The sequence below is a fragment of the Carcharodon carcharias genome, chromosome 1 (genome assembly GCF_017639515.1).
Source record: "Carcharodon carcharias isolate sCarCar2 chromosome 1, sCarCar2.pri, whole genome shotgun sequence".
Taxonomy (NCBI): domain Eukaryota; kingdom Metazoa; phylum Chordata; class Chondrichthyes; order Lamniformes; family Lamnidae; genus Carcharodon; species Carcharodon carcharias.
Genome location: NC_054467.1, coordinates 181,782,286 through 181,809,285, shown reverse-complemented (window position 1 = coordinate 181,809,285; position 27,000 = coordinate 181,782,286). Strand labels below are relative to the sequence as shown.

At 45.6% G+C, this 27,000-nt stretch overlaps 1 protein-coding gene across 2 annotated transcripts in view; it reads left to right on the top strand.

Moving 5' to 3' along the window:
* The window catches only part of itga1 (integrin, alpha 1), a 334,480-nt gene that overhangs the window by 278,520 nt on the left and 28,960 nt on the right, over positions 1-27,000 (top strand). For both annotated transcript variants that reach the window (XM_041192519.1, XM_041192527.1), the window contains exons 22-28: positions 6,097-6,126; positions 6,582-6,662; positions 8,081-8,157; positions 8,510-8,599; positions 9,776-9,878; positions 17,630-17,743; positions 24,434-24,544. In XM_041192519.1, the coding sequence (XP_041048453.1) occupies positions 6,097-6,126; positions 6,582-6,662; positions 8,081-8,157; positions 8,510-8,599; positions 9,776-9,878; positions 17,630-17,743; positions 24,434-24,544 (606 nt within the window). The remainder of the gene's footprint in view (positions 1-6,096; positions 6,127-6,581; positions 6,663-8,080; positions 8,158-8,509; positions 8,600-9,775; positions 9,879-17,629; positions 17,744-24,433; positions 24,545-27,000) is intronic.

Sequence of the window (27,000 nt, the reverse complement as noted above, 5' to 3'; positions counted from 1 at the left end):
CTAATTTAGTAGTGCCCCTGCATGGATAATGTAGGTAACATAATCTGATGCATTATGTCACTATGTAGCAGGCATTATTGATGCCTTTTCTGTGTACAGGATACTGCTGAGTGCCAAATAGAGCAATTCTCCTTTTCCCCACTTCATGTCCCATTTCATGTAACAATGGCTTAGCTGACGTAATTGGAAGCCTGGGTGCTCCTCCAGGACACTGCTTGATAATAGCGATGTAGAGAAGTGATCTAAATTTGCTGTCTGTCAAAATGGAATATTTCCGTGAATGATTACTTCAGTGCTGGGAATCCTTCTCCCGAATCTGTGAGCTTCTTTTGATTAGTGGATTGGATGTAGCAGGAATTGGCTGGAGCAATCATAAGTGTCTGTCATACACTACTAACAAAAATAAAAAAATCTATTCCTAAGAAGCCTAAAAGGGGTAGATTGGTCTGGAGAGTTTTTATTATATGATTCATGCTGTAAAGTGTTTCAAGCTGCTTTAGCTATATTACATTGCAGTGGCACTCCAACAATCCATTTCCCTTTCAACTCAGCCATCGCATTTTGGAGTGCTTGCAATGATGGTGACAGTAAAGGCCACAATTGCAAATATGCCTTAAGTTTAAAGTGTTGAACCTGTAATGTACTGGGCCAGGATTTTCTGTTGCAGGGTGGGGTGGGGGGGGAGCGGGAGCAGGAATGGGCTGGGACCTCATTGCCACCCGCAATTGGGTCCACTCCGCCATTTTATGTGGTTGGGCCAATTAAGGCCCGCCCAGCATATTTGCCGACTCCTGTAGATAGCGGGAGTGTGCGGGCTGCAGCGGGCATGTACAGACTGCCAGGACCAATGGCGACCCAGCAGCCTGTTTGAAAGAAGGCCTGGCAGCCTCCTATAGGCTGCTCACAATGGCCTGTTCTAGGCCACACTGCAGGGGTTCAGGTGTCCAGGCCAGGCTGGAGGGAAGGCCAGAGGAGCAGGGCAGGCTGCAGGGTAGGGCAGCGGGGATGACTGCCTTGTTTCCCTCCTCGGAGGCGGCAGCACAATGGGAGGTCTTGGTCCCACAGGATGGGAGGAGGAGGCCTCCCCAACATGACCAAACGCGCCTGGGAGGAGGTGGTGGAGGTGGTGAGCTCCTGTGACGTGGTGCAGCGCACCTGGATCCAGTGATGCAAGCGCATCAATGACTTGTTGTGCTCTGGCAGGGTGAGTGTGGCATTGGGCATTTAACCCAGCAGGTAGTCTTCCCCTCTGCGGCTCTCCCCTCTTCCAAGCCTCACCGTCGTGACTGCATTGAATCATTTAGGGCATTTTTCCTTGGCTGGGTGGCCGAGCAGATAGTGCCCATGATGATATCAGCCTGAGTGGGTCATGAGGAGATGAGTTCACCCCCGCACCATGTGTTTATCTGAGTCCCACATGACTAGTTTGGCAGCAACCTGGAGGAGCTGCACCTAGGCGCATACTCAGAACTCCAGGACATGTCCTATTCAGCGTGATGGGATGGTGGAAGGGGAGCCTCAAGGTGTCATGGCAAAGAACCATCTGCTGCCCTCGACGCTGCACATATGGCGCCTCCTTGCTATGGGAGGAAATACCATGTGGTTCGTAATGTGATGTAGGCAGCATGTGTCCAGGGGGGCAGTGGGAGGCTGCAGGGAGCAGGCCTAGCGTCTTTGTCTGAGTGTTCAGCAGCAGTGGGGAGAGAAAGCACTGGAGGCCTGATATGTCCCACTCTGGCTGGGATGTGCCATGCGCGAGCAGAGTCCATGTGCAATTTGCCCTAATCAATGCTCTTCTCTCTTTTTCAGGAGAAGAATGCTCATGATGTGTCCAAGCATGTGAGCACTGGAGACGGCCAGGCACATATTAAGCCATTTCGAACAGTGGGGTTTTGAGCTGGAGAGGTACCATGCATCCAGGTCTCCTGGCGTCAGTAAGGCTGATGTGGCACAGCCAGGTATTTAAGGCCAACATTGAGGTCCGCATTGTCCTCCCAACAGCCACAGCACTGAAGAATGTTAAATTAGTTATTGTTGCAACATTGCTGGATCATAGAGTTATAGAGGACTACAGCACAGAAAAAGGCCCTTCAGCCCATCAGGTCTGCGCCAGTCAAACAAGTACCTGACTATTCTAATCCCATTTTCCAGCACTAGGCCCATAGCCTTGTATGCCATGGCATCGCAAGTGCACATCCAAATACTTGTTAAAGGTTATGAGGGTTTCTGCCTCTACCACCCTTTCAAGCAGTGAGTTCTAGATTCCCATCACCCTCTGGGTGAAAAGATTCTTCCTCAAATCCCCTCTAAGCCTCCTGCCCCTGAAATCTATGCCCCCTGGTTATTGATCCCTCCACCAAAGGAAAAAGTTCCTACTGTCTACCCTACCTATGCCCCTGATAATTTTATGCACCTCAATCATACCCCCTCAACTTCCTCTGCTCCAGGAAAAATAACCCCAATCTATCCAATCTCTCCTCATAACTAAAACTCTCCAACCCAGGCAACCTCCCGGTAAATCTCCTCTGCACTCTCTCTAGTGCAATCACATCCTTCCAATAATGCGGATTCCACAACTGCATGCATTACTCTAGCTGTGGCCTAACCAGCGTTTTATACAGTTCCAGCATAACCTCCCTGCTCTTATATTCTATGCCTCAGCTAATAAAGGCAAGTATCCCATATGCTTTCTTAACCATCTTATCCACCTATCCCGCTATCTTAAGGGACTGGTGGACATGCACACCAAGGTCCTTCTGATCCTCGTTACTTCCCAGGGTCCTACCATTTATTGTGTATTCCCATGCCTTGTTTGTCCTGCCCAAATGCATCACCTCACACGTACCCACATTAAATTCCATTTGCCACTGATCAGCCCACCTGACCAGCCCTTCTATACCCTCCTGTAATCTAAGGGTATTCTCCTCACTATTTATCACCCCAACAATTTTCGTGTCAGTTGGTTCTGGAAGGTTAAGCGCATAAAGAGCCGGGGGGATAGGGATGAAGTTTGTTATTGTCTGCACACTAACTGATCCACTGTCCTTGTTCTTTCTTTCAGCATCATCAGAGCAGGGCCAGGAGGAGGAGCAGCAGATGCCCCCTCTGACTCCTGAGGGGCCTGAAATCTCCAGCATCACAGCATCTCTGCCAGGCAGGCGCCAGCGCAGATACTAGCGCCTCGGTGAGAATTGGAACTTCGGCTAGTGTCCCGGAGCACAGTAGTGAGGGCACTTTACAATCATTGGAGGAGCTGGCAGAGACAGAGAGTGCCCATGGTGCCAGCAGGGGACCAGGCACATGCTCAGTCATTGCCTGATGATGTGCCTCTGGAGTCGTCCGTGACGCAGCAGCTGCAGGAAATGCGGCCAGGTGCGTGGGAGCATCTGAGGAAGACGCATGAGGCTTTGCTGGCTTGGTGTCCATGGTGAAGGAGTCTACACGGACAATCGCTGAAGCTATGAGTCACGTGTCCGAGCATCATGCGTCCTCCATGGAAAGAGTGGTGACTCTCCTGTAGAGCCTCCTCCAGGAGACTCATCAGGGCTTCCTGGGGATGCGCTCTGACCAGCAAGCCCTCACATTGGCAATGAGTTCAGCTGATCACTGCCAGTGTGGGAGATGGTGTGGGCATCAAGCTTCCCAGCTCGTTGCCCATCCATCCACGGTGAGCAGGGAGGTCCGAGGCAACCTCACATTGGCGCAGCAGCTGCCTGTCATCTCTGCGGTCTCCTCATCACAGCACTGTGGATGAGGGCACCATCTCCTCCGCCACTCTCCCAGAGACCGTGTCATCCAGTGAGACTGCGCCGACAGGGGAGATGCTAGCTGTGGAACTGGCAGCTCCCCTCCCAGGCAGGGCCAGCACAGGCTCCATGGGCCAAAGAATGACTGCCAAGGTCACTGAGGCCAACAGGACAGCAAAGTTAACAGGTTGGCTCAGATGCCACTCCAAGCGATGGGGCAGCACCACGACGAAGCACCTGTAAACGAAAGCATAAGGCACATTAAGCACAACATGGGTTTTTCACTGGTACTTTTGTGTTGGCCCAAGATGAGGGCCTTGTGATAACCAGGCAGATTTTGCACTTAGGTGTTGAGTATCGAGACATCAGGCAAGGCTGGCCCTGGTGGTCCATCTGTGTTGTGCTAGCTGAAGGTTTGTTGGATTAAAGCATCTTGGGTGTCCCGGCCTGCTTGAAGTAGTCCCGGGTCAGCATCTACCCCCTCAGCATTTCCCTGTGCGTGCTCATCCTCAGAATCATTGCTGGACTCATTGTGTGCAGCCGCAGACAAAGTGTCAACGACTTCATTGCCCACTGCGTCCCCCCTTTCCAGCTCAAGATTGCAGAGAGCACAGCATGCAACCACTATCAGCAATACACGATCTGGGGGGTACTGGAGTGCAGCCCCTGAGCAGTCCAGGCATCGGAAACCCATCTTGAGAAGACCGATGGCTCTCTCCACCACAGTCGTTGTGGAGGCATGGCTCCTATTGTAGCACTGCTCGGCCTCTGTTCTTGGATGGTGGAGAGGCATCATGAGCCACCTTCTGAGGGGATAGCCCTTGTCACCCCGCAGCCATCCATCCAGCCGAGCCGGAGCACTGAAAAGCCCTGTCACCTGGGAGTGTCTGAGGATGTAGGCATCATGGGAGCTGCCTGGGTACCTTGCACAGACTTGTAGAATCTGCATCCTGTGACCACACACTATCTGCACGTTCACGGAGTGGAAGCCCTTCCTGTTGACGAAGGCACCGGGCTCACTTGCTGGTACCTTGATGGCCACATGTGTGCAGTCTATTGCACCCTGTATGCAGGGGAAGCCAGCAATGGCCGTGTAGTCTCTGGCTGGCTGTGTCTGGCTTGCTGATCCCAGCGGAAGTGGATGAAGGTCAATGCACATCTGAAAAGAGCGCCTGTGACGTGCGTGACACAAGTGTGCACAGCTGATTGGGAGACACCGCAAAGATCATCCACCAAGCCCTGGAAGGAGGCAAAGGCAGAGAAGTTGAGGGCAGCTGTGACCTTCAGAGCCACTGGCATGGGGTGGCCACCCACACAGTTAGGCAAGATCTCAGGCCCAATCATCTGACAGATATAGGTGACTTTCTCATTTGACAGTCGGAGCCTCCTTCTGCACTGCACCTCTGACATATTGAGGTAGCTGCTTCGCCGCCTATCTACCCTGGCAGCAGGATAGTGGCGTCTTCTGCAGCCCCTTCCACCTTGGGCTACCTCTTGGCCCTGTGCCCCTTGTGCCTGCACCTCTCTTCCCAAAGGTGGTTCCCCTGGAGGCTGAATGTGCTCTCCTGGCCTCCTCCTCCTTCTAGTCCTGCCTTCCTCTTCAGAGGAGCTGCCTCCAGTGGACAGATCAAGTCCCATATCCAGGCTAAGGGAAGGCTTCCTGAAAGCTACAAGCCCGCAAATGATTTCTCACTGCAGAGTGCTGACCTGAAGGTTAAGAAAAGGCTGCTGGGATGCATTCTGAAGTACTGCAGCTCACACAGGCAAGTTTAAAATACTTTCTTCAATAAATACTTCACAAAGCAGATTGACGACCCCACTGAGCCCTCTTATCCCGCCCGTGGATGAGGTCAATAAGAAGTCTCTTACCTGCCAGCCTGTTGCGCTTGTGGGTTGACCCGAAGATTGCACGGGCGCCGAAAAATCGCCATCGATTGAAGACTAAAGAGCCTTAACTGGTCCCTTATTTAATGGCGGGCACACAAAATATCGGAATGGCGCGCAGTGACATCGGAATACTCGCCTGACATCACCGCGCGTCATTTTACGCGCGGAATTGCAGGGCCCGTGTCAAACGGGAAATTCTGCCCCTGATGTTCAGATCCATATTGACAGTATAAACTGAGTTGACCCTATTATCATTCCACAATTGCAAAAATCTAAATGGCAGATTAGTTTTCAGTTACACATGGGTGATCATAAATGAAATAGTGATGAATAATTTGTAGAACATGTCCTGATATAATTGGATGATAAATTTTTAATTCAATTTTTTTCAAATAGTTACTGAATGTATATGCTGAAATAATCAATTTCATGGCCGATAATGATTTTTATTTATTTGTCCTAGGCATCAGACCACCTTGGATTAAAATTGTTTGTAAGTGTGTTTTTACATCTCACTTGGTTTGTCTGAGAGATATACCCAGCAGTGGCAGAGTAGTAACCCAAAGGAAGGAAAAGACGCCAAGTATTTGCTGATGCTGCTTCATTTACAACAAGCCGTCAATTTGTTGCACCACTTCCATGTGACTATAGCAATTATTTTCAGGGTTTTGTCACTGCTGAAAGGCAGGTACTTCCATTCCAACACATATTCCAGTGCACAACACGAGAGACGAGGCAGAACCCCAGGAATAAGTGGCCAAGCAACCTTCCTCACTGAGGAATAATCCATAACACAGAGAATCAGTTAAGTGAGGGATGAAATCAAAACAGAGGGAGAAACAGATGGGCAAATATGCGATCAAAAATCAATAATTATCACCTGATAATAAATAACACCATTGCTCTGTTAAAAGAATGAACTAACATGCTTTTTTTTTGTTCTTGAAGCAAAATGCTGATTGCATGGCCTCAGGATCAAACAATGTGATGTGTAAAGTAGGATACCCCTTTCTTACACCTGGAGCAGAGGTAGGAACTGTTCAGTTTTTATATCTAGGATGATAGTGTATTACTTTCAAAAACAGGACAATAATTTAAGTTATTATTCTCATCAGTTTTAATGAATCACTAGCACTTTTTGAAAGTTTCCTGTTAACACGTGTCTAGTTTATTGGTGGTTCAGCAATTTTCCTGCATTTTACTAAATTCTTTGATGTTAATTTCAAGTTTTACCACAAATTGTGGATTGAAATGTCTATGGATTTGTTTTGGTTAAAAATATAGAAAGTTGGAAAGTGTTTATGCTGTCTTTCTGTGAACAAATCTACAGTGTCAGGTTTAGAGGCTATATTTTGAAATAATGTAGTTTATTACATGGGACAACGTCAGTGTTCCTTGTGTCCACTTTATACGTAGAGTGTGTTCTTTATCATCAATAGCATGTTCTGATCTGCAATTTTTCTGGAGCATCACTCCAAGGAGCTGGGTTGGCACTTTAAATACTGATCAAAAAGCCCTCCTGACCTTTCCCATGAGGCTTCCAAACATCACAATCCTCCAGGCCTCCAACCCCACCCCTTTCTCCAGGCCTCCAGTCCTGCCATTCCCAGGCCTTCAACCTACCTCCACAGCCCAACCCTCTGATATCCTTCACGTGGCACCAATCATCTCAGGCCTCTGATCCCTTACCAACCTGCACCCTTCACACCCCCACCCCCAACAGAGTCCTCAGACCTCCAGCCCCATGTCTCCGATCCTCACCTCACCCATTCCATCAAGGTCTCCTACCCCTTCCATGGCCTGGGACCCCCCAACCCGCAGACCTCTGAACATTGCCTCCCTCCTCCACCCAGGTCTCCAATTCCCACCCCTTCCAGTCACCAGACTTTTTCTCAAGCCTCTAAATTTCCCCTTTGCTCCCACCCAGGACCCCAGCATTGGCATCCCACTTCCTGATATTGCCCTCCCAAGCCAAGATTCACCACATCCCACCACCCTGATCAAAACAAAAATACCTGGAAAAATCAGCAAGTCTGGCAGCATCTGCAGAGAGGAGCACAGTTACCGCAGATGCTGCCAGACCTGCTGAGTTTTTCCAGGTAATTTTGTTTTTATTTTGAATTTCCAGCATCCACAGTTTATTTGCTTTTACTCTGATCAACAATCCCTCTTCTTCCAGGGTCGACTTCTGAATTCCCCACCCCTTAAAAAAGCCCCCAGCTCTTGACAGGTCAGGTAAGTTAAAATTCAGCCATAATGGGGAAGACCAGAAGCAAAGAGCATAAACTGGTTTAATCAAATAAATAGAGAAGATATTGAGAGGTGATAGATGGGATTGCGATCAAGCAAAAATGCACAGGCCGATTGGAATTAATGGCCATTGCCTGTCTCCTTTTTTAGTATATTTTCTTTCTGCTTTATTTCTTTTCTCTCTGTCACATTCTCAGGTTTCTTTTAAGATGAAGTTTGAATTCAATACCTCTCATCTCCTTGGTGATGTTTACTTACACTTGAAGGCAACAAGGTACAAGAACACACAATAATTTTGAAGAGACCGGGTTCAATTTAAAGTTGCTTTATTGCAAAAATGATTATGCGGAACTGAGGATACAAATTCCATGTTAAAATCTATTGCATAAGTAATGTTAATTTAGAAAACTATGCATACTGAAATGCAAACTCAGGGGGTCCTAAAGAGCCAAGATTGTATTCTAATGAAAACATTTAAAATGTAGCATTCTAGTAAAACTATCTGGATCTATACATTTTTAAATAAGGTACAGCAGATTGAAATGATTACAGGTTGAGTTGATTTTAAACTGAAATTACAGAAGACGAGATTCTGTGAATTATAAATTCTATTTCTAACATTTCAGTGACAGCAGTGAACAAAATGAAACTTTAAGTGACAATGAAGTCACCATCTCAATTCCGGTGTTGTATGAAGCTGGGCTGCTCTTTTCAAGGTACCATTTGTTTATGGTTTGAGAGAACTAAACTGTAGTTACCCCTTTATCTACTGAGACTTCATCAGTGTAAGGTGCACATGAAAGCAATAACAAAATGATGGGCGGAACTTTCCAGCCACGTCACGGCAGGGGCAGAGCCAAGCCCGGAAAACGCAGCAAGCCATTCAAACTTCGGCAGGACTGGAAGATCCATCTGGTGGGAAGGGCGAGAAAATTCCAGCTGAATATTATAAACAACTATCCCAAATTTGTCACATGGTGACAGCCTGTTAGGTGAACACTGCTCCATACTAATGTTCGCAATACAGTGGTGTCCTACATCAGTAGGACATCAACTAGACATGACATTTGGTGTTTGATTCATGTGTTGTATGTTGTTAGACAACTAAAACGTTTTTAGTTAAGCTTTCTGAAACTTAACGTATAAAGCTATATATATTTACATATAAATATGTAAAAAAGAAAATTATATTCACACAGAATAAATGACAAACATATCAAATGTAGGTTCGACAGCACCTTACAAACCTGCAACTTTTACCACTTAGAAGGACAAAGGCAGCAAATGCATGGGAACACCACCTGCAAGTTCCCCTCCAAGTCACACACCATCCTGACTTGAGAACTATATTACCATTCCTTCTTTCATTGGTCAAAATCCTGGAATTCCCTTCCGAACAGCACTGTGGGTGTTCCTACAACAGATGGACTGCAGCGGTTCAAGAAGGCAGCTCACCACTACCTTCTCAAGGTCAGCTAGGGATGGGCAATAAATATTGGCCTATCAGGAACACCCAAATCTCATGAACAAATTAGTAAAAATTAGCTGGTAGTGCATTGAATTGATAGATTATGAATGATTGATAGAATATGAATAAAATCTATATTGTCACGATTGACAATGCCTGGAGGGATTATGCTTGAAGCACATATCCATAACTTTGACCATCTCTAACAGCATTGTAATCTCAAAATTGGCCTTGGTGTTGCTAGAATTGTTGAGACAGTAACACATCTTACCAAGAAGACACAGTAAACATGCCAGTCTCACCATTGTACAATAATATATGTACTGTTTTGCATTTATTTTAGTCAGACCACTGACGGAAAGACAAACACAAAGATAGACATCTGCTTCCTGTCACTCAAGTGCATTTTTTTTCCTTGCATTAGGACTATAAAGGTTGACCATTTTAAAATAGCAGCCAATGATACAGTTCCTGATGTTATTAAAAGCTTGGAGGAAATTGGTGATGCAGCAGACATCACTTATATGGTAAGCAAAAGCAACATTTTCATTGAACAGCAAGTACTAACCAGTGATGAAATTGAACATCCATTTGTTATCAAGTTGTTATTAATTGTTTACCAGTTCAAAATTCCGTGCTTGCCCTGCCATCTCTTCAGCTGTATGTAGAGTAATATAGTGAACACTAAATATCGAAAGAGAATGTGATAATTTTATGCCAATTATTTTGCAGGAAATTGTGGGTCTGAATTTCACGTTTGGCATGTGCACCAACTCGGCGGGAGCAAGAGCGGCTATGGAATCTGCTCCCAGCCGCGGTCACATTGCAAACATGATTTCACGCTGGATGGCCAATTACGGTCCGCCCAGCATGAACGCATCTTCTGAATGATTGGGCGGGGGCCTGTCGGGCAGCGGGTCCAATGGCGACCCGGGAGGCACTTAAAACCGGCAGAGGCAGTTCCCTGAAGGCTGTGAGGGGAGAATCTGTGAGGGGAGAGTCTGTCCAGGAAACCATTTTGTTCAAACAATGGCCTCACCAGCAGCTGGAGGTGTCAGGCAGGAGGACAAGTCAGGTGAGCACTCCCCCCAACCCGTTTCTCTGACGAATGCCTCACGATCCTTGCGGAGGAGGTCGGTGTTAGGCGGGACACTCTAGTAACCAGGAATGTCAGTAGGAGGCCGCCTGACCAAAAAAGCCTTGGAGGAGGTGGCAGGCGAGGCCAGCAGCCATGACGTTGTGCAGCGCACATGGGTGATGCTGCTGCGCTCAGCAAGGGTGAATACCGATTTCACAGTGATGAGTGTGGAGAATTGTTGAGGCTTTGCCATTCCCCTGTGGAGTTCAGTTAGAGTCTGAGTGCCACCTGTCACTGACGCTAGAATCAGCCAAGGGGCTGAGCCCTGGCTGCTTGGCCTGAGTGCCTTGCGGGCCACAACTGCTCTGAAAGGTGCCCTGGGGTTGGTGGGGTGGGTGGTGGGGGGTTGGGGGGGGCGGTGGGGGGGGAGGTGTTGGTGGTAGCCAGGCTGTATCTACAGGTAGAGATTGGACAAATCAATGCTCCTCTGTCATTTCAGGAGAAGAGAATCCATACCACCAGCAAAATAACTAAGACAGGTGGAGGCCCCCAAACCTCCTCATTCTGATGAGGTATGAGATAGATGCCTTGGAGCTGGAAAGCCGCCTCCCACCTTGTTCAGCTGGTCGTGGAGAGGCAGGGGGTCTCTGATGAAGTTAGGAGTGCAGTGCACAGAGGTGAAAGTGTCAGATTGTGCAAACATTCTTGTGTAATCTCATCGTTAATAAGGGGCCTCAAACCTGGAGACCCCATTGATCATTGAAAGGCAATGGCACCATGATGCAGATCTCCATTGTCTCACTAGGATGCCTGGCCTGCACAGTGACAGTGTGATGACTTTAACTAATGACATGTCCTTGTTCACCCCTAGAATATCCAGCTCGCCCACGAAAGCAGGACCCCAAAGAGCCACCCCTGACGCCAGAGGGCCACCTGGCTTTAGATGCACCTGCATCACACCCGGCTCTCTGAACCAGGCGCTAGTGCAGATACCAGACCTTCGGTGGGCACTAGATTATCAGCTAGAATGTCAGTGCATAGCAGTGAGGGCACTTCACACTTGCTTGAGGAGCAGACGGAGGCAGAGAGTGCCCAATGCGCCAGCAGTCGGAGGACTGCTGGAGACCAGGACGATGCTGAATCGAAGGCAGATGATGAACATTTGGAGTCAACCATTAGACAGCAGATACTGGATGTCCAGTGGAATGTGCGGAAATATCTGGCGGATATCCATGAGGATATGTGTGTCATGGTCTTCGTTGTGGTGAAGTCCATATGGAGCATGGGCACTGTATTGACCCTCATCGCCGAGCACACTGCCTCCTCCATTGAGAGAATGGCAACTCTCACGGAGAGGCAACTCCAGGAACAGAATCAGGGGTACCTGGAGCTGCTTTTGGACCTACAAGTCCTCACACAGAAAATGGCCTCAGGAGATCAGTGCCAGTATGGGAGATGGATGAGCTACCCAGTATCCCAGCTTGGTGCCCATACATCAATGGTGAGCAGGGAGGTCCAGAGCAACCTCACGTTGGTGCACCAGCTGCCTGTCGTCTCTGTGGGCTCCTCTCAGGGAGCTTTGGATGATGGCAGTAGTTCCTCTGCCCCTCCATCAGTGACCGTGGAATCCGATGAGGCTGCAGCGACTGGGGAAATGCCAGCTGTGGAACTGGCCGCTCCCTCCCAGGCAGGGCCAGCATGGGCTCCACTGACCAGAGGACGATCACCAAGGTCATCAAGACCAACAGGACAGCAGAGTCAGCAGGCTGCCTCCAATGCTTGGGGAGCACCAAGACACAGCACCCGTAAACATAAATTTAAGGCATCGTGAGCACAAGAGGGACAGTTCACAGGTGATCTTTTGTTCTGCCATGTTTTGTTAATATGTTCACTGGTCCATGAACACCAAATATAGTTCTGTTCATTTGATGTGAGTGCCAGCATGATATAAATTTTCTTTTTGTCTTAATGGCCTGAGTATGCTTCACTTGTTTTGTAGATGCAGGGCACGCCAGTATCTCATGCTGGATGTGAGTGGCTATAAACCTTATTGCACAGGCACTGAGTGGACTTTAGGTTCAAATGAAAGGATCATTTTAGATATCCTGGATGGAGGTGGCACGCCTGCCATGAGGTGGAAGCAAATCTTTGGCAGCCTAGCTGAAGGAGCACTGGATCAAGACGTCCCTGTGTCCCTGCCTCCCTGAAGGACCCTTCATGTCCTCACCGTGCTCCTCCTCTGACCCACCACTGGATTCATCATCTGGTACCTGTGGAGGTGCCTCAAGATCCTCTTCCTTGCCAGAGCAAGATCGTGGAGAGCACAGCATGTGACCATTATCAATTACACCCGCTCTAGGAGAATATTGTAGTGCTCCCCCTGAACGGTCCAGCCATCGGAAGTGCATCTTTAGAAAACCTATGGTCCTCTCTATCACTGCTCTTGTGGAGGCATGACTCCTAATGTAACACTGCTCTGCCTCTGTTCTTGGGTGGCAGACAGGCGTCATAAGCCACCTTTTCAACAATAGTCCTTGTCAGCCAGCAGCCATCTATCCAGTTGAGCTGGAGCAGTGAACAGCCTTGACACCTGGAAGCTTCTGAGGATGTACACATCATGGAAGCTGCCAGGTTACCTTGCACAGACTTGCAGAATCTGCAAATTGTGGTCACAAACTATGTGCACATTCATGGAGTGGAATTCCTTCCTGTTGACAGAGGCACCTGGCTGACCTGCTGGTGCCTTAATGGTCACGTGTGCAGCCTAATTGCACTCTGGATGCGGGGGAAACCAGCAATCTCTGCCAGCTGTCTGCCTCACTCAGCCTGATTGGCCTCGTCTGTACGGAAGTGAATAAATGTCAGTTCCCGCCTGAAGAGAGCTTCTGTCACCAGCTTGACACAACTATGGACAGCTAATTGGGAAACTCCACACAGATCTCCCACTGACTCCTGGAAAGAGCCAGAGGCATAAAAGTTGAGGGCCACGGTGACCTTCAGAGGCTCTGGCATGGGATTCCACCCACAGAATTGGAGGTGATCTCAGGCCTAATGCAAATGGAGTTCACTGTCTTCCTTGAGAGGCGGAGCTTCCTTCACAACTCACAAGAGCAATGCTGCTGACCCTTTTTATCCAACCTTGGATGAAGTTTTGTTAAAAGTGGGCTGCCCACCTGCCCATTTTGCCCATGCGATGAGCGCGAAATCAATGCGAGCAACGTAAAATGGGAATAGTTGCCTTTTTAATAGCCTTAAGTGACCCTTTAATTGTTGTTGGACACGACACTGACACCCACGTGCACCGCTGACCTGAAGATTGCTCGCGTGCAGGGTGATGTCGGGACCCTTGCCCAATGTCACCTTGTGCTATTTCACATCCATACAGGTCAGGCACATGCCCGTCCATGAGATGTAAAATTCTGCCTGTGAAAACGCACTATAAAGAAATTAACTGTCAAATTCAGGAAGTTTGTTGCATGGATGGGGGGGATAGCTGATGCTAAAAGATTCCATACATGACCACTATTAATTTTTAAATGATTTGCATGATATTGTTCCATTTCCTGGTTCCCTGTAAAGACTGACTCTGATCTTTGAGTCCTCTTCTCTGGCACAATAAAGCTATTAGATCTCCATAGCTTACATGCTGGAAGATAATGGAATACAATATTTTGTACACTTTGGTTTATCTATTCATTTGTGGGGAGCATTCCCTGTATGCCTTTTTCAGCCATCCTCAGATTTCTAGGCCATTGATGCCATACTATAGTACTGCAAAGTTCCACAGCCACCATTCACCCTCCAGTATCTTCCAATTATTTGTCTATCATTTTAAGTGCTGGGAAAATTCTATCCTCAAAATTGCTGATGTACATGTACTTCCAGAGGGCTTCAGTAGATCATTTGACTTTTTCTAAGGCAGAGCCCTTCTGAATACCGCAAGTTTTTGTGTGCAAGAGGGGACAAAATAGAAGAAAATGGGACAGGAAGGCTTCCTGCTGAATCTCCGTCCTTAATGAGAACTGTACAGATTTTGTTCTGTTCTCCCTTGGTGAAACATTGAGTCTGCTGTGTCCCCATTCTTCCAAACGTAAGGGACAGCAGGAAAACAAGTTATTTTCATGATACTGTACTAGCTTGCTCTCAAAAACATTTGCAGTGATAATCGGTAATCCTGAAAACAGACATGGGGAACATTTGCTGGTTGCTTCTGATGCAGCCTGCTAATTTTTATTATTTGTAGCATGCAGGCAGCAACAGGTACACTGTTGAGTGGCTGAACAGGGAGTGCAAAATCGTGAGAAGTTGGCATGGGTTCAAGCCAGCATGCATTAATTAAAGGGGTGGTACCTTGTGCCTGGAGCAATTGGAATTCATTCTGCAACTCATCTGATTCTGACCTGGGAAAGACAGTCTGGACTGATAAGGCTGTCAGCAGGAAGGGTGCTGACAGAGTTGTAATGGTGGGAGGAGAAATGCTGTCACCCTAAGAGAGGACAGCAATTTTATGCTCCATGGAGCTACTGCCACTACACCAGGATGGTACCTTAATAATCTTAGTAATGTTTTGGAGGACAAATATCTTAACTGCTGTGACATCCTACAAATCTCTTTAAACGCTGGCATCAATTGCCATTGATGGCAGCTTTCTAACCTTGTAGGACTTCAGTCTGAACTTTCACTGCAGCACTCAGACTTTGCGTGGTTTATGCTTGTGCTGCATTGGAAACTCAGATATCGGACATCAGGTGCCACATCATGGTTGGGTCCTCAAGTGCACTCATAGAGTTGGCCACCACTTCCACACTGGAAAGGATGTGTTCCATGCTCCGTGAAAATTCATGTACCAAGTTGGTGCCAGCATCCGCAATGATCCTTGACATTAACTGCAGGTTTTCAACTGGGACAACCAACACAACAACCATTTCATTATATACCCATCAGCTCTCTTTTGTAGGATATTCCATCGAAATGTTTACCTGAGCCCTCTCAGCAGAACCAGTGTACAATCTTGCACAGCAGATCCAATATCCTCTGGCCTAGTTGCAGACTCAGGGCTGGTGTGTCACCACGTGCAGATCCCACCTCTAGGGTATCCTCTAAGTTAGCTGCACTGTCACTATTTGAGCTGGTGGCTGAGAATGTAAGAGTGAGTGATGGCACTTCTTCTTTATCATTGTTTTCCTGTTCTCCCATCTCTGACCATTCCACTGATGCCTGGCCAGGTTGCAGTTCTTGAATATCTGAAAGGAGAAAGGGGCGATGAACAGTAAGAGGTGCATGCTAACACCATTTGCAGCTTGTCAATCATAAGTGATTTGGGATGTGGGAAAAGTGGAATGTGAGAAGGAAGACTAGATATGAACATAATATTATCATTAATGTTTTCAGCCCTGCCGCTGACCATAGCCTTAGTCATGGCTGCTCCAATGATGGGGAGCACTGTCTCCTTCAAGGATATGAAGGCATGCAGCCATTCCTGTCTCACACTGATTAGGTGCTACTGCCTCTGGCTATATGCCATCTTGTCCTGTAAGAGACAGGGCAGTGAGGTTAGTTCTGCAGTTGATGGGAAATGGTATTTGAAGATATATTCACTAACCTTGATCATTGGAAGAGGTCATTGAACTTTGTGTGGCCACTGCATCCAGTGCTCAGGAATAGACTGCTGACACAGTTATCTTCCTAGTGCCTTCACATAGTTGGTCCGGAGGGTCTCCTTCTGTGGATAAATGACATCTCCTCTTCTCCATTGCCTGCACCAAGGCCACCAAGTGCAGCATTGGAAAGTCTGGGAGCCTGTTTTTTGCATTGCTGTGCCATTCTTGGGCTGAATTTTCAGGCCTCACCAAAGTTCGGAATGCAGATGGATGGTGAGCCAGCTTTCTAATCCTGGTTCCATCATTGGTCATTTTGGCTGAAGTGGGATTGGGACCAGGAAAGGCTGCCTGTCCCGACGAGGCAGGCAGGTAATTAGGCTCATTAGGAGTCTTGGTAAAGGTATATAATTTTCCAGTCAGCCTCCTATTTTCAAATGCGGCGGAGGCGGGGTGCAGGTCAACTCCCTAGAGATGGGCACACAGTGGCAGGCCAGGGCATCATTGCTTCTGAGCCTCTTCCTGCAGGCATTGGCATTCAACCAGCTGTGGGCAGGGCAGTCCCGTGTGGGGAGCCTGAAAAGCAAACCCTGTCAAGTTTGCTTGTGGACTCTGGGGTATGGAGGGCTGGTGGGAAGGTACCACGGGAACTCAGTGCCTATTTGAGTGACCCAGCATCAGGAAGGGGGGCCCACTAAGACTGTGCCCTTTCTTCTGACCTCCCCCTGCCCCTGTTACTCCCATACTGCTTTCACTCACCCGTGGCCTGGCTCCTTCACTGATCCTGGGCCTCTGGTGAGTGCTGTCTGCAATGGAAAGCTGCCTGCTTCTGATTGGCTAACAGCTCTCAGGAGGTAGCCCACCGCAAATAATAACGGTCCCATCAAAATGAATGGGATCAGGATGATATGGTCCTGATAGCCAAAAGTGCTATTTATCTCAATTCCAGAAGCTTCAACAATGAGGGGAATTAAGGATAGAATTTCAACCTAACTACATCACAAAACTGGCATTTGGAATGGAATGTAGAAATTTGAATAGATCATGTCATCTGGGAGTGAACAGTGAGTTTTAAAATTAGGGGCCATCTTTTTGGGACAAAGATGAGGAGCAATTTTCCCAATCAGAGGGTTGTGCGGCTTTGCAATTCTCTGCCTCAGAAGGTGGTGGAGGTGGGGTCATAGCATATTTTTAAGGCGGAGATAGATAGATTCTTGTTAGGAAATAGAATCAAAGGTTATCAGGGGCAGATGGGATTGTGGAATTGGAAACACAAACAGATCAGCCATGATCTTATTGAATGACAGAGCCCGTTTGCGGGCCGAAGGGCCTACTACTGCTCCTATTTCATTTGCTCATATGTCTGTATTTTGCTAATGCCAATTTTGGTGAGAATTGAATGTGTACAAATTGGGATCTTCTTTTACCTACACTGGCTTTTCACTGAAACTAGCAACAGAAAGAATTTGTGCAATGTCTTGACTAGTGGTATTGTAACACCAATCATTTCTGCCTGAGGCAGTGCAATATGTTGTCACCACTAACTAAAACAATCCTATAGGATCAAATGTTACTAAAATGTTCCCTTTTGTTTTACTCACAGATCCGCAATGATGGAGCTTTTCCAATTTCACATCTTAGAATGACTATTACATTTCCATACATATCTCCTGCAAACAATACCCTGCTATATTTGACTGGAATGACGTTTTCTTCTGTAAGTTACCATTTTATAGTTTGATGGTTAATTTGCTTTTTCAGTGAGTAGAGTGAATATGTTGGATAAGGTGCCTGAATGTTATTGATTTTCACCTTCAAATTTAAAATGATATTTGATTGGACAGTCATCAAAGAACATGAGGGATTATTTGGTAATCTATGTTCCCAGCATGGAGCCTCACTTAGTAGAAGCATTGATCAGAGAAACTGTATAAAATTCTTGGAGCTTATATCTGATCTGTATCACAGTATTATGACTTATCTCTGCATCCCCATCTGCAGATTCTGGATTCTCTTTTCTGTCTGTCCTCTTGACACTTGGATTTTTTGTCATCATTTAAAAACTGCCATAAATGTTATGTTAACAGCTGCCGTCAGTAAATTGCAAAAACAATAATAAAGAGAAAATGGGTTGGTAAAAGTGGTGATAAACAAATAATCTCACCAACGAGGTGATAAAGCAGTGAAGTGAATTTCAACATTGCCATCTGAAGAAATTGGAGCCAAAATACCGATGCCTAGGCAACCCAGCATAATGTGCCACTCCTGACCCTCAGGGCGGCTGGGATTCCCATTGGAAGGGTAACCAATTCAAAGAGGGGACCTGTAGGTCCCCTAGAAACAGCTTCTTTATGCCCAACAGTTGCCTTTAAATAGGAGCTAAATAAAACCCTCAACTATTAAAAGTCTTTTAGGGTCCAGGCCAAGTCCATACATGAGCTGGGCCTCGCTTCTGTTGATTGACAGGCTGACACACTTCACCAATGTTCCCCCCTGGCTAAAAATGACAAAACCCCCTGCCTGGGAATGTGGCGGGGCAGGGTACATTCTTGCCCCTAAGACACACCCTTTCCTAAGCCACTGGAATACATTGGAAGGGCAGTGGAACTTTGCCTGTTATTGCTATTGTGTAAAGGAATTAAATTAACTGGACATTACTAATAATACTTGAATATGGTACACCCAAAACTGGCACCAATGAGGCCTTCTACATTTCAAAAACTATAAGGAGGAAATCATTTATAAGTTCCCTTATTTTTGGAGAAAAAAAACAGCACCTAAATATTGTAGAGTAGAAGCAATAATTAGATTTCCATGACTAAAAAATAGTGGTGCACAGGCAATTTTTCTCCCTCCATTAACAGAAGCTCCTTGTTTCAGGTTTCTGTATCTTCGCATTCAAATCCCTGGCCTCTCAATAGGTTCTGACCCTTTAGTCTGACTACAGCTTTAGCGTCTGATTTCTACCTTTGGTCTTCCTGTAATCCTGTGTCTGCAGGCAATTTAGCCAACCTGCCTCGCCCCTGCCTCTGCATTTTAAAGTGTACTCTAGCCTATGTATCAGGTTTAACTGCCTCCAGGGCATTTGCAACATTTTGGCCCTAAGCCTTATCTTTTTTTTCTCATTTTGTTTATCTGATGCTAACTTTTAGGTAATAACACCAGAACAGAGTTTTTCACCTTGCATACATTCCTAATCAATGCATTGATCATTTAATGATAAAAACAAAAAAACTGCGGATGCTGGAAATCCAAAACAAAAACAGAATTACCTGGAAAAACTCAGCAGGTCTGGCAGCATCGGCGGAGAAGAAAAGAGTTGACGTTTCGAGTCCTCATGACCCTTCGACAGAACTTGAGGAGTGCTCAAGTTCTGTCGAAGGGTCATGAGGACTCGAAACCTCAACTCTTTTCTTCTCCATCATTTAATGATGTTGCTTGTCTTAGGTTAAGTAAACAACAAATTATTCTACACACTTCTATGACTGATAAAAACTAATAAAATATTTTTCAAAATAGCATTGATACACAATAGCTATAACTCAAAAATGGCCCAAGTATGTGAAGTAATAAGCCATTAATTAAAATAGTCAATGGGGCATGGATTTTTCATGGCCAGAATTTTTAGCTTGGCGGGTGGACGTGTGTCCGACCCGCCCAAGCATGAAAAGACGCATGATGACGTCAGCCAAGCACGCCAATGTCAACATGCAGTCGTGAGATAATTCAGTTGGCGGGCACAAGCCAGGGCTGGCAGCGCGCCCGCCAACAATTTAAAGGCCTGTTAAGGCCATTAAGTTATCAATTTATGTTAATTTTTCGCTGCCCATTCAACCTAACAGTTGGCGAGAATGCGAAAAGGTCAAACGTGTGGGATGAGGCTTCCAAAAGCAAATACAAGTAAAATAAAAACTCTGGCCAGGACTTTCCCCTCAGTGATTTGGGGGCGGAGCCTGGTCGCTGAGGGGAAAATGACACGGGATGCCGTCGGGAGCAATCCCCAACTTCATCCCGGGCCATTTAAATTTTTAGGAAGGCGGGCAGACAGCAAAATCAGCTGTCCGCCCGCCTAGCTGTCAATGGCCAATTGCGGCCATTGACAGGCTAGTTAAAGTAACTAAAGACCTGCCCGTTCAACCTTAAAGCTGGTGGCCAGGCCAGGAGCCCCAGCAGGCTCCAGATTATTGATGAAACTTCATCCACTGCAGGATGAAGTTTCATGTCCATATTGTAAAAAATTAATAAAGTGTATGTGTTCTTTATTAACATGTCCCATCTCATGTGAGGAGGACATGTTAATAATTTTTTAATGTTTCAATTTTTAATGTTTTTCGCACTGTCAGTATTGTCCCTGAGACAGGGCTTTGCCTCAGGGAGAAGTGCGCTCTTTCGTGTGTACGTGCAAAAGAGCGCACTTTGACAGCTGGGGATCTCCTCCGCCACCCCCTCCCCACCCCCCCGCACAGGAAGCGCATAGCACTTCCCATCAGGGATGCCGCTGGGCGGGCCTTAGTTGGCCCAACCACTTAAAATGGCGGCGGGCCCCGTTTCAGTGCCGGGGGTCGGCTGCCCGCCCACCGAGCCGGTGGGACCTGCCCGCCATCCAAGGGCAAAATTGTGCCCTCTATTTTTCAATTAAAAACATGTCCCTGCTCTTGTGACGGAATGTTTCATTACATTTTTCTGCTTTTTTAAAAAATATCTAGGCCGACTTGTCCTCCCCCCCACTGCCCACACAGGCAGTACTCAACGGTACACTGTCGATCGCGGTCGGCTTCCCAAATGCCTCTACCTGCCCCTGTCAATCCCACACGCTAAGTGCAAAATTCTGCCCCACAATTTAAATTGCACATATTCCCAAGATTTCAACACTTATGATGACTTACTCCATGGGAAAGCAGTTTGTATAAGTGGAAGATTAAAATATTTCTGAAGGGCTGAATACTTTTTCTAGCATTCTGAAACTGAATCCAGTTTTAAAGGAAAAAATAATTTATCATAGAACAGTTACAGATATTCCAAACATGAAAATAAAAGAATTGTGCAAATTGCAATGCAAATCTACAGTGACAAGTTCTTTCTGCTGGAAATGTAGCCACAGAGAGTTCATCAGCTGTTGCATCACGCACACCACTGTTAAAACCCTGACTCATGTTTTTGTTATCTCAAGTGTGAAGTTTGCTGATAACTTTCTCATTGGTCTCTCTGCTCAAACCTGCAAAAACTCTAGTGCATCTAAAATATGCCTGTTGCTTACCTGTCCATTTCCCTATCTTTTCACACTTTACTGTATCTTGTATATTCTTCTTGCCGGTTTGCTTGTCTTCGAAGTTTGGTATCATCGACAAACTTTATATCCAAACGTCCATGTCTCAGTCCAGAACACCCAGTCCCTGAGCACCTCACTATCCAACCCTAATCAGTTTGAGTAACGCACTGTTACCACAATCATTTAATGTCACTTCCTTGTGCTCAGGCGAAGAATGATTAGGCCTTGACTTCAATCTATCCCACCGAGCGTAGAAATCATGTGACACAGCTGTGTACTTACAGTGCAACTAAAAGAAAGAACAGACTTTTCATGTCCTCAATGTCTCAAAGTGCTTCAAAGTCAGTGGATTGCTTTTGATATCTAATCAGTGTTAATTTATAGAAAGTACAACAATCGATTTGCCCACAACAAAGTCCCACAAATAGCAATGTGACAAATAACAATTTAACCTAAGAAATAGTTCCATGAGATTTTATGTCCACCTGAAGAGGCCATAGTTTAATATCTCATTTTAAAAATGTCACCTCTTACAATGCCACACCCTCTGAAACACTGCACTGCTGTGTTAGATCAGGTGATATGTTCAAGATCCTTTTGTCCCCAATACTATGAGCTAGCTCCAGGACGCATGCTGCATAGCTTAAGAGCTGTGATGTTGACTAAATTTCCCATTTCACTCCACTGACCTTGCTGCTTTGTGACTTCCCCCACCATGACACTGCTCCAGTTTTCCTAGTCAGGGTCATTAAGCATAATAATTGAGCTGCTGGCAGTCCAGCAAAGTCAGGGTGGGGCTGTAGTGGGATGGCTACTGCAGCATGAAGAGAAGCAGGAGGACAGAGCAAAGGGGCAAATTTCTGACCAAAGGTTTTATCCAAGATCAAGGCACCTAGGCCATCAGCGGGTAATAATGTGATGAGTCAAAATGAAGAGACTATAAAGCCCACTTTTTCTATCAGGTGGACTATTCTGTGACTGACCCAGCAACCACTGGGTGAGAAAACTGTGCTGATGTAACAGTAGGAAGGGAATAGCTTGATGGTAGGACAGAAATAGAGGTGAGTGGGATGAGGTGGAAGTAAGCCATGCCACCCAGGCTTATCCCCTTTTTCATCAGTATCCCACCTGGAGGATAGTTCAGCTGAGTGTGCTTGAATGATGAACTTACTCCATTCAAACAGTGTAGTAGTTCTATTACTGACACCATCTGTTGTGTTCATTATTGAGATTATATGATACATTTTTGTTGTTTATTTATATTCAGTGGCTAATAGTTTGAGGCCTCCCACATAAAAGCAAAATACAGCAGATATTGGAAATTAGAAATAAAAACAGAAAACACTAGAAATACTCAGCAAGTCAGGCAGCATCTGAGGAGAAGATTTCTTTCCACAGATGCTGCCTACTGTGTATTTCCAGCATTTTCTGTTTTTAGTTAAGGCCTCCCATGCTCAGTTTGCTTAAAACTGCCCAAGAAAGAAGACATTCAGCTCCATCTGAATGAATTGGATTCAAACCTTTATCCTCCTAGAAAAAGGATAATGCTCCAAGCCACTCTGCCACCCAGTCCCACAGTCTTAGCTTGCTAGCCTGTTATCCCTCTGCCATTTTTTTGTTTGTAGGATTTGGGCATCACCAACAAGGCCAGAATTTATTGCCCACCTCAATTTCTCTTGAGGAGGTGATGGTGAGCCACCTTCTTAAACCTCTGCAGTTTCTGTGGTGTAAATACAGTCACAATGCCATTAGGGAGGGAGTTCCATGATCTTGGCCCGGCAACAGTAAAGGAGCTGTGACATAAAACCATAGAAAATTTACCGTGCAGAAAGAGGCCATTCAGGCCACTGTGTCTGTGCTGGCCAAAAACAGAAAAAAGCAACGAGCTGTTCAGCACCTGGTCCACAGCACTTTCCAACACCTGCTCCATAGCCTTGCAGGTTACAGCAGTTCAGATGCAGACCAGGTACCTTTTAAATGAGTTGAGCATTTCAGCCTCAACCACCAATTCAGGCAGTGAATTCCAGATGCCCATCACCCTCTGGGTCAAAATGTTTTTCCTTGTGTCCTCTCTAATCCTTTTACTAATCACCTTAAATCTATGTTCCCCTGGTAACTGATCCCTCAGCTAGGAGAAACAAATCATTCCTGTCTACCCTATCTAGGCCCCTCATAATTTTGTACATCTCAATTAGGTCACTCACTAGCCTCCTCTGCTCTAAGGAAAACAATCCTAACCTATCAATCTCTACTCATAGCTGCAATTTTCAAGCCCTAGCAACTTTCTTGTAAATCTCCTCTTCACTCTCTCCAGAGCAATTATGTCCTTCCTGTAATGTGGTGACCAGAACTGTGCACAAAATTCCAGCTGTGGCCTAACCTGTGACATAGTTCCAAGTCAGGATGGTGTGTGGCTTGGAAGGGAAGTTGCATGTGTTGGTGTTCCAGTTTGCTTGGCCTTCCAGGTGGTAGAGATTTGGAAGGTGCCGCTAAAGAGGCCTTGGCAAGTTGTTGCAGTGCATCTCGTACATGGTACATACTGTAGCCATGGTACACTGGTGGCAGGGGGAGTGAATGTTGATGGTGGTGGGTGTGATGCCGATCAAGCTGGCTGCTTTTTCTTGGCTATTGTTGTGCTTTTTGAGTGTTGTTGGAGCTACACTCATCCAGTCAAGAGGAGAGTATTCCATCACACACCAGACCTGTGCTATGTAGATTGTGGACAGCCTTTGGGGAGTCAGGAGATGAGTCACTCACCACAGAATTCCCAGCCTCTGACCTTCTCTTTAAGCCACGATGCTTACGGGGCTTGTTCAGTTAAGTTTCTGTATTTATTTTAATGGACAGTAAACTTACAGGCCGACAATGGCGCAGCAGAAAACTAGCCATTGACTCTATCCTTTAATACACTAATTGTGATTTCACTACATTCTGAAACTTTTGCACCGTGCATTACAATTTTAGCCATATACTAATTGTTTTATGCATAATTCCATTTTCACTAAGGTTGCTTTATTATTGCCTCCCATGGGGTTTTTAGTTCGTTCCAATTGTACTTGTATTAAGCTGAGTTCATTTGTGTATGTTGCCTTTGCTTTTTCTAAACTTATTTCAATTTATTTCCTTCCCACCTGGCAGAATAATACAGTCAACTGCCATGACTCACAATTCATGGATCCCCTGAAGATACGAACTAAAGGCCCTCACAAACCATCCCCAGAGGAGGAGCATCTTATAAACACTATTGGGGTAATTACCGTCATGTCAGATTTTGGTGTATATACAGATGATAGAACAGGGTACAGCAGTGCATTATGTATAGTGCTAGATTAACAGCACAGATGTTGTGAGTTCAAATACTACCATGCAATAGAACCATAGAGCCAATGAAAGGATATAGTGCAGAAAGAGGCCATTCAGCTCATCGTGTCTGCACCAGCTAAAGAAGAGAACAGAAAGAAACTAGCCACTCATTTTAATTCCACTTTCCAGCACCTGGTCCATAGCCTTGCAGGTTACAGCACCTCAGGTGCAGAACTAAGTACATTTTAAATGATTAGAGTATTTCAGCCTCAACCACCAATTTAGCTGTGATTTCCAGATGTCCACCACACTCTGGGTGAAAATGTTTCCCCTCTTGGCCCCTCTAATCCTTCCAGCAATCACCTTAAATCTATGCTCCCTGGTAATTGACCTCTCCACTAGGGGAAACAGGTCATTCCTGTTTACCCTATCTAAGCTCCTCATAAATTTGTACACCTCAATCAAGTCACCCCTCAGCCTCCTCTGTTCTAAGGAAAACGACATAAGCCTACCCAATCTTTCCTCATAGCTGCAATTTTCAAGCCTGGTAACATTCTTTTAAATCTTGCAAGTTATAAAATTTAATTAAAAAGTCTTGTAATTTGTGAGCTGATAACTGGAAAAAAAAACCATGAAACTAGCTTTTAAGAAATCAGTCCACTGATATCATTTAGGGGAGTTAACCTGGTGTCCCTATAATCAGTCTGATTATATGCTCACAATACATGTTTCTCATTCTTGGGCTCTGCATTGTTGGTGAAGGCAGAATTTATTCTCCATCCTTACTTACTCCTGATATGTTGATGATAGACCTTCATCTTGAATTGCTGCAGTGCATTAGTGAAGGTGCTCTGACAATACTGTTAAGTAGATTAACTCTGTCCCCCTTTACTAGGGTATCAGCCCAGTTCTATAAATGAGTGTTAGGTACCCTAGCCCTCACCCCTCAACCTCCACCTATCCTGCAACCATACACCATGCCCCCTCTATACTCCCTTATATCTCCCATGTCTTCTCAATACCCCCATGCCCCCACCATACCCCGTTATGTCGCTAATGCCCCCATGCATCCTCATACCTACTTATCCAGTGTCTACTATGGACAGAAATCATGAAACTATAATAACAATGGAAATCTTTGAAATACTCTTGAAATAAACAATCATCCATTCAAGCTCCTCTTAGGAGCTCATAAAATTGTCAATGAAACAGAGAGCCATTAAAACTTCCTTTAAAAACTCATTACTTTTAAGCACTCATAAATCTGTCAAAATGAACAAACAACCATTCAAAAACCTCTCCAGATCACTTTAGCCCTTTTAACTGCTCATAAAACTGTCAATAAATCAAAGCTCACTGTCCTCTTCACAGCTGTGTAAACAAATCCTCTTGAACTGAATATATAAGTGGTGCTTGGAGCTCAGCCAAGCATTCATAATGAGATTCCATTGTAAAATTATATACACAAACTCTCCATGATTCAATACAATACAAACTTTGAAGTTGCCTGAACAGCAGGCCAGCTGTTCATTTTTTTCAAAGACTCAGCAAACAAACTTTATATCAAAGAAGTTAGGCATCTGTTCAGTTATTTCAATGGCTTAACAGCTGTCTGGACTTTACACCAATGTAAAAATCAAAGCCCAGAGCCCAGACAACACATTAAAATCTTAATCTCAATACTGTTGAATGTAGAAATGCACTTTGTACAAGAGATAAAGTACTTTAGTGAATCTGAACATTTTCACAATGATTGTCAATTTAATGGCCCCTTACTTTTTAATAACTAAGCCTTATCACTAATTAGTGTATTAAAATGTGTTCAACATCTCATACATCATAACATTATGAATTGTGAAATAGCCAACACCTTTTGAACTTACCTGTTAAATGATTCCCGACTCCAGAGTAGGCTTTCCCCATGGTTCACAACTCCTCTGAGGTGCTGTGAACTATATCTCCTAACAGAACAGGCCTAGCTCCATGGAAGTAGAGCGGCTGCCTAAAATACCCATCCCCATATAGAGTAGGCAAGGGTGGGATTGATGCATTCAGGCTCATGACCCACATCCTTAACCCAGGGCCATAAAAATCTCACATGCTTGGAATAATAGAGGGAATCCCAGAATCAGGTCCCACCTGACATTTTTAAATCCCAACCCCCACCCCCTCATCCTCCCCACCGCTGTTGCAATGTAGATAAAGGCATGAAAATCTAGCCATTGATGTCAATTGAGGTAGCCTAGCAAGCAATTCAGTTGTAAAAATAATTGCCACCACCTACTCAGGGCAACTATAAGTTGATAATGCCAACAATGGCCACATGCTGAGAATAAAAAAATACAGAATGGGAGCATTGGCATAATTTTAATTAAAAGTAACTTCACAATTAGAAACAGGAA